This window comes from Vigna radiata, chromosome 10, assembly GCF_000741045.1.
Source record: "Vigna radiata var. radiata cultivar VC1973A chromosome 10, Vradiata_ver6, whole genome shotgun sequence".
NCBI classification, from domain to species: Eukaryota; Viridiplantae; Streptophyta; class Magnoliopsida; order Fabales; family Fabaceae; genus Vigna; species Vigna radiata.
Window position 1 is genome coordinate 14382977 of NC_028360.1, and position 12325 is coordinate 14395301.

Sequence of the window (12325 nt, forward strand, 5' to 3'; positions counted from 1 at the left end):
TATTTTAAATTATATTTATCCTCGTTATTTAAAATATAATATTTATTTTTAACTTTTCAATTTACTTTAAATTGTAATAAAAACAAAATTCGTCTTAAGAAAAAAATCTATGCCTTGCACCAGTATTATTACATTACAAGAACATGAAGTTGTATAAGGATGAAAATTAAGAATGGAGAAGAGAACATTGAATTGAATTGATGACTCCTTCAAAGTGTGTGAATATGCCTTGCACTAGTGTAATTTAATGAATAATTTAAAGTTTTAAATATATAGCATTAAATAATTAAGAGAAAGATTTGATTACTTGTGATAATCATATTGTTTAACTTGAATGATAGTATTTAATGGAACATGTTAAAAAATCGGTACAATTTAGAATTGTTATCATAGTATATGGTTAAGAAAATATAACCTAATTTAATATAGAAAAAGTGTGTTGCATTGAATTGATAATAAGAAATAAAGTTGGCAACGTTAAAGCAGTATTAGTGATAGGAGTAGATATAAAGGAATTTGTGTCTACCTAAAAAAGCTTAGTATGTATTGTTTCTTTCCTTACCTAATTATTAATTTATGTTTTCCACACGGAAGAAAGAATGATTATCTAGTACGTTCTCGAGACGTCGTCGTCTTGGTCCAACATACATTAATAGATTTATTGAATCTTATAATAATTATCTTAATGATATATACTGCTTTTATTATTTCACAATATATTGTTTTATATTGATAACGGATAGAATTAATGAAAATGTTTTTCAAGCGTCTAACACGTGCTCAATTCATTCCAACAGCTAACGTAAATATCAACGAGAAAACCTCTATATTTTAATCGAATGGTCTCATATTTATTTATTAAGAATAAAATAAAAAAGAAAAACCAAATTTTTTAAAGATAATCATAATAAAGAAGGAAGTTAATTTAAGAAGAAATTTCCAAGGAACACCAACCCCTTGAATGGTTTAGACTTGTTGATGAATTGAATAATTAAATATTATAGGAAAGCAAAAATAGTGATGCAATTAGTACAGTGTCCGTTGATTTACATCTAACATTACTTGACTTTGACTTTGACTTTGACTTGGCTTTGCTTTGCTATCCAACGTACCACATGCATATAAAATGTCAACACAACTGCATCTCCTTCCATATTGAGTTCTAAGATAGAAGAAAGGCTTAACAAAATGAAGGTATACACATTCATCACTTATAAAATGCAATACTTTGTTCTTTTTGTTTTCAATGGTGAACCTCTTTTCGTTCATTTGACAGCAAAAGATTGTGATGAGGGTGCAAATGAGTTGCCAGAAGTGCCGCACCAAGGCACTCATGCTTGGTGCTGCAGCAAACGGTTGGTCCTCCTTTCTCTTTTTCGTTTTCAACAATGTTGTTTGTCCGATAATTCATATGTTTGAATATGCAGGTGTGAACTTTGTGGGATTAGAGGGAGAATCGAAAGAGAAGTTGGTGGTGATTGGAGATGGCGTGGATGCTGTCAAGTTGACGAATTCATTGAGGAAAAAGGTTGGACAAACGGATATCATAAGCTTAGCAGAGGTCAAAGCAAGTTAGAAGGATGAAAACATGTTCAAGAGAGAGTGAAAAACCTTCTTCATTTATTGTCTTTCTTTTCATTTTCAATCTTTTTTTTCATCATTAGCATCGTCTTGCATGACCTTCATTGTAATGGCAGAGAGAAACAGAGCATTTTCGGAGTTCAATAATATAAGGGTTAAATATGTTTTTAGTCCTATACTCTGGGGCGATTTTGGTTTTAGTCCCTCTTTCAAACTATGGTACAATTTAGTCCTTCAACTTTAGAAAACTCTGGTTTTAGTCCTTTTTACCAAATTTTTTTAANTTTATTTNNTGTTTNAANCGCNTTTCTCAGTTAACATTGAAGCAAAAATGTGTCAAACAGTGTAAACAATCCAAATGCTATAATGAAACCCGCTTGAAACAACAAATAAAGTTAAAAAAATTTAGTAAAAATGACTAAAACCAGAGTTTTCTAAAGTTGAAGGACTAAATTGTACTATAGTTTGAAAGAGGGACTAAAATCAAAATCGCCCAAAGTATAGGGATTAAAAACATATTTAACCCATAATATAATTATATATAAATCCATTTTTCATCAACAAAACAAGTTATATATATATAACACTATAAATAAAATCACATTTATTATTTAATTACCTTTTTTTTAGTTAGACATCAACACATGAACTTCATTGTCAAATGAATTCAAGATAATTTTTAGTTCTATAAGTCAAGATAAATTTAAGGATCATAAATGTATCCACACATATGTATGTGTTTCACGCACATGCTTTTAGTGAAATCCAAAATACATTTATTAAACATAAATAATGTTTGTACTTAATACATATAATATATAAACCGAGTCAATATATCATACAAATATTTACAAATGTTTACATCTTATACAACCATTCTCATATAGTGTCATTTCATTCATCCTAGCTATCGATAAAATTTAAAGTAGTATATTCACTTTTACTAACAAATCTCAAACCTTTGAGGGAATTATACAAAACAAACACTTATGTATAATTACAACTACATATTGAAAATTTATATGTTCTAAATATTTTAACTCAAATTGATAATTCAAATACCAAATATCAATTTCAAATAACATAATAAAACATATAAGCAATTTATAAGAGAATCTCGAAAAAGAGAATACACACCGCTTATGAAGTACATCTATAATGAACGGAATTCGCTCAATATCCACCAATTAAATCCAAACCTTCTTTTGACAAAATCTCAAACACTTCCAAAACTACTGTTATGTTTCAAACCAACAACAAATAATCAATTGAACACGTCAAAATAAAAGATTGACAATATCAATAATGTTCCATGAATCACAGTCTATTTCAAATAATTTCAGTTATCTTTAATTCCTGTATTATTCTTAAAGTAATTGCTTAAAAACCATAGAAAAGTGACAGAGATTCCAACTTACTTTCACGACCTTCGTCAGCTACATAAACAAATAAAGTGTATTACTAAGAATCTCTTACTATATATATTTTTTGTGACATCTGGGCACTGTCTAAGACGGGGAGTGATTGCCGGTGCAAGAGATACGGCCAAAGAGCGGCTCCAGACAAGCTTCTAGTGGAAGGGACACATGGACGAATCGAACATACATCGCAATGAGAGATCTAAAAACTGTATAAGTATGAGACTATACGGTTGAAGATAGTTTAAAAGAATTAATTTTGCTACTCATATAAACAAATACATTTACTTTTTGGTAATTTAACCCATAATAACTTCATGATTAAGTATGTTTAGTCTAGAATAATTTAGAGATAGATGACTTCTTGAGAAGTCTAAGCTGCCGAGACGTTACATTTTTTATTTGAATACGATCTCATACATGATACAAAACTTTCTACAAAGTTTGGTTTTAATCTCTCTCTAAAATTGTCAGTTTTAAAATTTTAATCATTGAAAATTCAAATTTCAGTTTTTAATCTTAAATATATATGTCTATGTATTTACATTTTTAAAGTTATTAAAAACAAGTGACTTTGATAATAATTTTCCTCTCTCTTTTCCACTACGGCCATATACTTGAGACTCAAGTAAGAGTTTTGAATTTTATTTCATTTAGAGGTCTAACTATAATTTAGAATAAAAATGTTAATAGCATGTTCTTAAGAAGCATTAACTAAAAAACAATTAATGATGTGATTTCTAATTCACATTCCTTATAAATTTTAGTAAATTATTGTACTAGTTCTGTCCTTAAAATATTATAATTAGACGTGATTATTTAAAAAAAAAATCCCACATATTCTTTATTTACTATTAAGCAATATTATTTTTATAAAATGACGTGATTTTGAATTTATTTTAACGTGTTTTACTTATAATTTATATTTTATCATAATTTAGTCAATAAAAAAGGTTCTGGTAATCATTATCCTTCTGAAAAAAAAAATACGACAAGAAAATCAAAGACAATGAACATAAGGAGCTAAATCTCTAATTACATCACTTCTCTAATTACAAAATTTGATGTAAAGTAAATGTAAGTATTTTTTAACTCGGTAACTTTTTGGTGAAAAATTGTACACAATAAAAATGTTGAATAATAAAAATAAATAAAAATGTACGGAAAAACTTCTTTATCAATGTTAGAACAAGGAAATAAGAAATAAATCTTTAAATTAAAGTTAGATTATTAATCTATACAAATTGTCCTATATATGCTTTCTTTAAAAAATTAATAATTTAAAAAATAATAGCTTAGCTTATCACACTTTCTTCATACAACACCATCCATAAATAATTTAAGATTCTTATTAAATAAAAACAAACATCATACAATAAAAAAACTTAAATTTATTGTTTTAAAATTTTTTCAAATGATACCTTGAATTCTTATAGTTTTACTCATAGTTCATGTGTTAAATCTTTCCAATGAATATTTAGGAGTACAAAATAGTATGATAAGTCCGTTTCAATTATCTTTTACTCATATATATATATGAGACTATAGATATTTAATTTTTCACAGTAAATTTGATCTATAAATACTTGTAAACATGTGTATTTTTATCATTCTACAGTAGTAGAAGAAGTCAAAACAAGAAACACAAGTCTATAATAAACCATACGATGTCAAATAAACTTGCTGAGGAAGAATAGATTATTTGTCTTCTGTTCACATCATCTTTGTAATGATTTTTTTCATTGACTTGACTTCTCTGATCTCAGAAAATCATATAAGAAGCGCCAACAAAGTTTTTATACATCAAAGACAATTTTACATAGCAAACATGAAGGTAACACACTTTCTGTCATATGAAAGTTTTTATGCAAAGTGAAGTTTTCATCATGTGTCCAAATTTCATATACATTACTATAGAACAACAAATCTCACTTGTAAAGTCATTAAATTTAAATATAAATGTTTACAATAATATCCAAATTTATCTTAATATTTACAATTCAGTATACCATCTTATTTAATAATTAAGTTCTTTTCTAAATAATATATATATATATATATATATATATATATATATATATATAAATTTTCTTTATATAAATAATTATAGTTATAGATAAAAGTTAATAGAGTTATTGCATATCTATAAGACTTTAAATATTATGATTTATTACCATAAATTAACATCAAAAGGCTAATTAGTGAATTTAAATAGTTCTATAACATTTTATATTAGAAAGTGATAATTGATGTTGTTATGCATGATATCTAATAACTATGATAATTAACATTCATGAGACATTTTTAATAAGTCAATTAAATTATGCTTAAATAGATCAATCATGTCCATTAAACATTATAATTACAATTTAATAACATATTTTAAAACTAAAAATATGATTTAAAAAATTAGAATAAATGTATAAATGATGATATTAAATATTATATCAACAACAATTTACAAGTAAAAAAAAAACAAATATAGGAGTTTGAGAGGAGGGCTTGATTAAGTATCTTGCTATCCAACTATTTATTTAAAAAAAAAAAAACAAATAAGAAAACCATTATTCCTAGACTATAAACAAAACAGGAAGTTGAAACTACACCTGTTTTTGTTTAAGGTGTTTTGTTGTTGATTCTTGGTCATGTTCTTCTCCATTATTGAACTCTGGAGTTTTCAATAAGGAATTAGCAAAGTCATGTTCTTCTTCTCTTTCCTTAGCCTCTGAATGTTTCAAAAATGAATGAACAACTTGTTGAATAAATGGATCAGACTCAATCTTCTCTCTAATATCTTCAGTATCAATCACCCCTGAAAATGCTTCAATCTCTTCTTTTGGATTAGAGCTAGATTGCACATCTTCATGCTTTCCTGCCATATTCAAACATTCATCAAGAACACAATGCTTATAAGTACATTTGAGAAAGCATGCAAATGAATTTATTCATTAGTTTAATTCAACTGGTTTTGTTAATTAATGACTGTTCATGTTCTTCATAATTTCAATACTTATAACTGTGCATTTGTTATTAATAATAATAAATGTTTTAATTAAGATTTATATTCTATTTCAATTAAGAAATCTTGAAAGATTTATTTTGATTTTATAACATAAATACAGAGTTTGAAATTATATATATATATATATATATATATATATATATATATATATATATATATAGTTTACCATATAAGTAAATGTGAGACATATTAAAGCAATTTTTTGACCACTATAAAAAAATAATTGTATTAATTAAGATCATTTTAATTATAATGTTCAATTATTTGAATATTTAAATCAATAACACATGCATTAATTAATATATTCTTATTTTCTATATGAGATTTAAATTTTAAAAAATCCTGTTTTATTTGAGTTAGCATTTGTATCATTAATATTTTAGCATACATCTTAGCTAGATTATAGTTTTACGGAATTTGCGTTCATATAAAAATATAATTAACATTTTCAAGAAACAAAGAAGTATCTGGTCAATTCAACTTAAAAAAATTATGTGTATATTTTTCATTTTTATTATGCTTTATAATAAGTTGGTAACTTAATTTATTCTTACTTTTAATTAAATTTATTTATGTTTGATTCTTTGTAAAGTAAGGTTCAATTTCTTTTTAAATTATTATTTTTTTCACATTTGACAAAATTTTACAGGTTTTTCACTTTAACAAAATAATTAAAAGAGAAGATTTACATAAGAAAATATCAGAAATTTTTTTACATAAAGAAGACTAACGATTATACATGATTATACATATGTGTATGGATATTTTTGGATTTGAATTTAAAGATGAATTTAGAAGATAAGATTGTTTGGATTAGAGAGAATGTGTTGTTATTTGAGTGGATTAGATATTTTTTTATTCATCTTTGGATAAAGTTTTCAAAAGTTTGGACTGGATCACCCTAATGAAGAAGAAAAATATCTGAATACCTCAATGGTAAATGATACTTAGTAACAGTAAAAAGATACAAAATAGTATAGAAAGAGAAAATGAAAAAAAATAAAAATAATGAATAAACGTTAAAAAGTGATATAATCATGATTTTTTTCTTTAATCAGTGATATAAAGATTCTTCTTTTACTAATTTCCTTTTAAGTGTGATAATAACAACATTTTGTGAAATGACAGTAGTGGATCCCACTAATTTCCATACCTTTTGTGTTTGAAACTCCAAATTTCCATCCCAATCAAAGGTTTAAGCTTATCTTATCTCCATGGCACTGAAGAAAGCATCAAACTCATACGAAAACTACTCTTTATAATAATCCAAGAGTAATATGGAAGAACTCTTTATATTGAAAACTCGTAAGCCAAACATAATAATATATAGTGTATATGCAAGCACTTCAACTTTTGATGGTAGATGAGAGACTAACATTCGCTACTACATGATGATTGAATGAATGAAAAATGCAGTGTTGATGGAAAAGCATGTGCGACAGTGGCTTTATCTTTGTTTTGGTGGCAGACAAAACAAAACTAGTAAAATTTAAGTGTTAAATAAGTTTTCTGTATTGTGTAGAATCTGCACCAACCTTCTCAGTTGATGCTTGGATTCCCTGAAAGTGGGAAGAAAGTTATAAAGATTATAAGGAGGATAAGGTGTTTCTGAGCATTTGCTGCTGACTTTTATTAAAGAACTCTGAAATGCTAGCAAATAGAGCACTTTTTTTTTCTCTTTTCTTTTTGTTGGTTGAGAATATCAGTGTCTGGTCTTAGAAAACGATAGTATACTTTTAAAATTCATGAAAAAGCTTAATTATATATGAGTATTAAAGATATGATTAGATGCTAAATGTAGAAAATTTTCATGGAAAATCAAACTTTGATTCACACCATCCAATGTTAATTATGAAAATTTTATTTAGTGAGAGATTAAATTTTGTTTCATTACATAGGTAAACTTAACTAATAAATATTTTTTTTTTCACTAAATTAGGTTGGATTGGGTTCCGGTAAACTCAATGTCCAATCCATATTAAGAAAAGATTTAGTTGAGTTTATTATACATTTTTCTATGATAAACTCAATTTAAGCTAACTCTTTTAACCGATTGAATTTTAATATTTTGAAAAACATTCTTATTGTTAAAAAATATAATTTTTAAGTATTAATTTAATTAAAAAATAATACAATTTTTCTAAAAGTTATATTATTATTTTAAGTATTAATCTAATTAAAATATAACAATTTTTTTAAAAATCATATTAATAATTTAAGTGAATAAGTCAAAATCATAATAAGTTATAAAAGAAAATATAACATAATTATAAAATTGAATATTGGATAGTAGATTTCATTTCGCACTAGTAAACTCATCATCCAACTCTTATAAAAGTGAATTGTGAATTAGTTTTGGTTGAATCAGATTTAATATGGCCACAAATAAAATTCAACTCAATTATTAGATTGAATCGGATCAGTTGGGATTAGAATGATAAAAAAAATTCGCGCTCGCATGTATTAACCGATAGGATGTGATAGGTAACGAATATTTTAATACTCGCTGATATTAGTTACGTGTTAAAAATAAAAATAAAAATTTAATTTAAGTTAAATTTAATTAAAATTAACATTAATTTATATTTTATAACATTAAATTTAATTAAAATTAAAATTTAATTTATATTTAATTTAATTCATATTATATTTTATATATTTTTTGTAATTTTATTTAAATTTTATTTTAATAATTTATAAAAACATATTTTGTTAAACATTTGTGAACAAGTTTTAAAATACTCGTAGTCGCTAACACAGACAATAAACACACGTACGTTAAAAGATTATGATAAATTATCTTAATATTTTTTATATGGTTAGTAAAAGGTATTCTAAAAGTATTTATGTAATAACTTATTATTTTTTTAAATGAAACGTGATGCATTATGTTTATTAAATATTATTAATTTTTTCATCACGTTAATTTTGTAATAAAAATATTATTTTTTCAGTGAAATTTTGATTTTCATAGAAGAAACTCAAATGCTCACCTAGCTTTAAGAATTTTTTGGGGAAGGATGGTTAAAAAGTATTTTAAAAAATATTGTCTTTACGAAATTAAAAAAAAAAAGAAATACATGATCAATAATTTTTTTTTTCTACTGAAACCCTCGTAAATAATTTTTAGTTGAAAATTTGAATCATAGATGCAGGAAATTTTACGTTGAATAAAGTGTATTTACCCACGCTAATATTACCCCGTGATAATTTAAGAATGATTATATAACACTGGGAGAAAACAAGACATTTTTGTCTCTCTTTTTTCATTTATTTCTAATTTCAATAAAAATGAGAGAAAAAACGAAAGGAATTATATAAAATAAAGTATGGGATGAACATCTAATTTTATTTAAAATTAAGATAAAAGTGTCTAACTAAAACAGAATATCCACTGCATCATAAATTATGAATTGGTTAAAATATATTTATTTGATATTGTAATGATTAAGATATCTTAATTTATTAGATAAATTGTTGGCTTTATAAATGTTAAATTTGATATAAGAAAAGTTAACAATCTATGATGTTTAGGTAAATTTTAGTTTTCTCTTTTGCATAACTACATAATTTGATCATTGTTTCTACGTTATTGAATACATTCTACAAAACCATGTTTACTATCTGGTTTTATTTTTTGGTTTTCTATTATCAATCATTGATTTTGATTCTTGATCCAAGTCATCAATTTTATTCTTTAATTTAGATGCTTGATATTGGAATTACATATGTAAATTCAAATCAATTTTAAGAAATTAATCTTGTTATTAAATATATTAATATTAGAAAAGCTAACATTTCCGCCTTATTTGATAGTGTTTTACTTATAATTTTTTATTAGTTTTCTAATATTGAAATGATTAGAAGATATCCAAATATGACTTAAGTAAGATTACGTTTATAAAGTATGTTTAATCTCTTTTTAATGATATTTGGTGTTAACATTTTCAACTGTATTTTCATCTAATGTTGGTCGAGGTTACCTTGTTTTGAATTTAGTTGAAAATGAAATATACTAAGAGTCAAAAGATTGAGAGGAGAAAGTATTGACATAACTTTTACTTTCAACAACTTTCAAGAGACATACATACATGGTGAAATTAGATGTTTGTGATGGTTTAATAGTAGCATGATAGTGAATGATATAATAGTTTATAATACACATTGTTAGGATAAACTGTGATACTATGTTAAGAAGTGAAGTTAAATATAATTCATTCTTATAAAAGTAAGGTTAAATATATGTTTTAGTCCTCATATTTGTTCCCGTTCTCAATTAGATCCTCATGTTTTTTTTTTGTCCCAATTGCATCCTAATATTTGTAAATTTGAGGAATTAAGCCCTCTCCGTTTTTTTTTTGTCTCAATTACATCATAATATTTGTAAATTTGAGACAATTAAGCCCTCTCAATTGGCCTACGACGTTAGTGGCCAGTTAACGGAAATGGCTTAATTGCCTCAAATTTACAAATATTAGGATGCAATTAGGACAAAAAAAAAACATGAGGACCTAATTGAGAATGGAGAGAACAAATATGAGGACTAAAACATATATTTAACCTAAAAGTAACTTAAAGATTGTCTTCACTTATATATATAAATCGACCTAATATTTAAGTGATTTTCAATACACTCATGTCATGTATAAAATATGTATATCTCATATATGGTGTTAGATATTTGTGAATGGTCCAATAGTAATACGATAGGTAAAATAAATTGACATTATATTAGATAGTAAACTTAAACCTAACTCATCATAGTCAAAATGACCTATAACATAAAAATTATCCCTACTTTTATAGTGTAAACTAATTTATATTTAGTTAATTTGAGATCTCATACACTAAAAAAAATATTGTTTAAAAAATTTAATTACAAATGAAAATAATTTGCTGAAATAGAAAGCATGTATCTAGGTTTAAAATATTGGAATTTTGTAATATAAATTAGTATGAAAATATTTGTCAAATCGGTTAATTTAAAATATTTATAATTTAATTACTTTCATAAAATATATAGTTAAACAACAAATGACAAAATAATGCTACATACTATCCTTGATATTTAGCTATATATAATGAAAAGTTATCTTATTTAGGTATTTTCATTATGTTGGTGTTTCGATGAAATAAAATTTTCTATTTTCTACTCTCTTCTTTAGGAAAAATAGAAATAGAATTGAAACAAAAAAAAAAGTTGTTATGGTAAATTAATTAGAAGAATAAGCAATGAACCTGGGCACCTTCATGTCATGCCAATGCATGTTACCATTAACATAACATTAATTATTGAAAAAAGTAATTTTAATATATTTTTTAACAATTTTTGCATAATATATATATATATATATATATGATAGTTTATGATTGATCTGTTTTAAATAATTTTTAAAATATAAATTTAAATAGATTAATAAAATGATAATACATGTTTCGTAGTAAAAAAATTGTAAAAAAGTGTTGTGTAATTAAAACTATGGGACACTTTTTTTACATATATTCTTGATTCAGTTCTAAAATTACAACTACACCCTCGCTTTTTCTTACAAAACACTTCAACTTTTACGGGAAACATGTTCTGGGTAAAACAAATTGTCTTATTTTGGAATTTTCTTCCCCAATGAGAATAATCAGATTTAACCTTTAACACTATTCTAGTAAGAAATAGTCATTTGTTCCACAGTAATAAAAAATATTTAATTTTAATGTTTTATAAAGAAATATTTTAATATTTAATTTATATTGTTTATTTGAATTTGTTGTTGTTTTACTTTAGTAGTTAAATAAGATTCAAACATATAACTTTTTTCTAATATTTTTTTAAATTTCACTTTGAGTCCTCAATAATTTTTCTCTATTATTGTTTTTTATTAGTTTTATTTATTTATTTTAGTATATGTGATATATTAACGTTTTTCTAATAATTAAATATCTCTTAAGCGATCATGTCAATAGTTAACTAGAACTAATATATTTATTTTTTTATAAATATAATAGTGTAATAGAAATAACGTATTTTCTTTTTAACTATTTTATTATTAAATAAAAAGTGTTTAAATAGAGGAATGCAAACAGTAATGAAAATATATAAAAAAAAATTCTTTGCATCACAATATTTTTTTTCCTTGAATTAAAAAAAGAAAATTATTAAAAATCATATTCAAAATTAAAAAATTCAGGAAAAATAAACAAGTTGTAAATAACTTCACCTAATTAAAATTACTTTATTTATATCAAAATTAAAATTTATATCAAATCACTTCACCTAATTACTTAAATTACTTTATTTTTACATTTTACT

The 12325-nt window shown here is 24.3% G+C and overlaps 1 protein-coding gene across 1 annotated transcript; it reads left to right on the forward strand.

Annotated features, from left to right (window-relative positions):
• The first annotated feature begins 1170 nt into the window (after positions 1 to 1170).
• On the forward strand, positions 1171 to 1806 carry LOC106775612 (heavy metal-associated isoprenylated plant protein 47). Its single transcript, XM_014662760.2, has 3 exons — positions 1171 to 1194; positions 1277 to 1355; positions 1428 to 1806. Exons 1-3 carry the CDS (start codon positions 1189 to 1191, stop codon positions 1574 to 1576), a joined length of 234 nt encoding a protein of 77 aa, XP_014518246.1. The 5' UTR covers positions 1171 to 1188; the 3' UTR covers positions 1577 to 1806.
• Positions 1807 to 12325: the final 10519 nt, after the last annotated feature.

Bases quoted from the DNA above. Each gene is read 5' to 3' on its own strand.
- LOC106775612 (XM_014662760.2), top strand. The intron at 1,356-1,427 runs GTTGGTCCTCCT...TTGAATATGCAG, and splicing joins GCTTGGTGCTGCAGCAAACG to GTGTGAACTTTGTGGGATTA.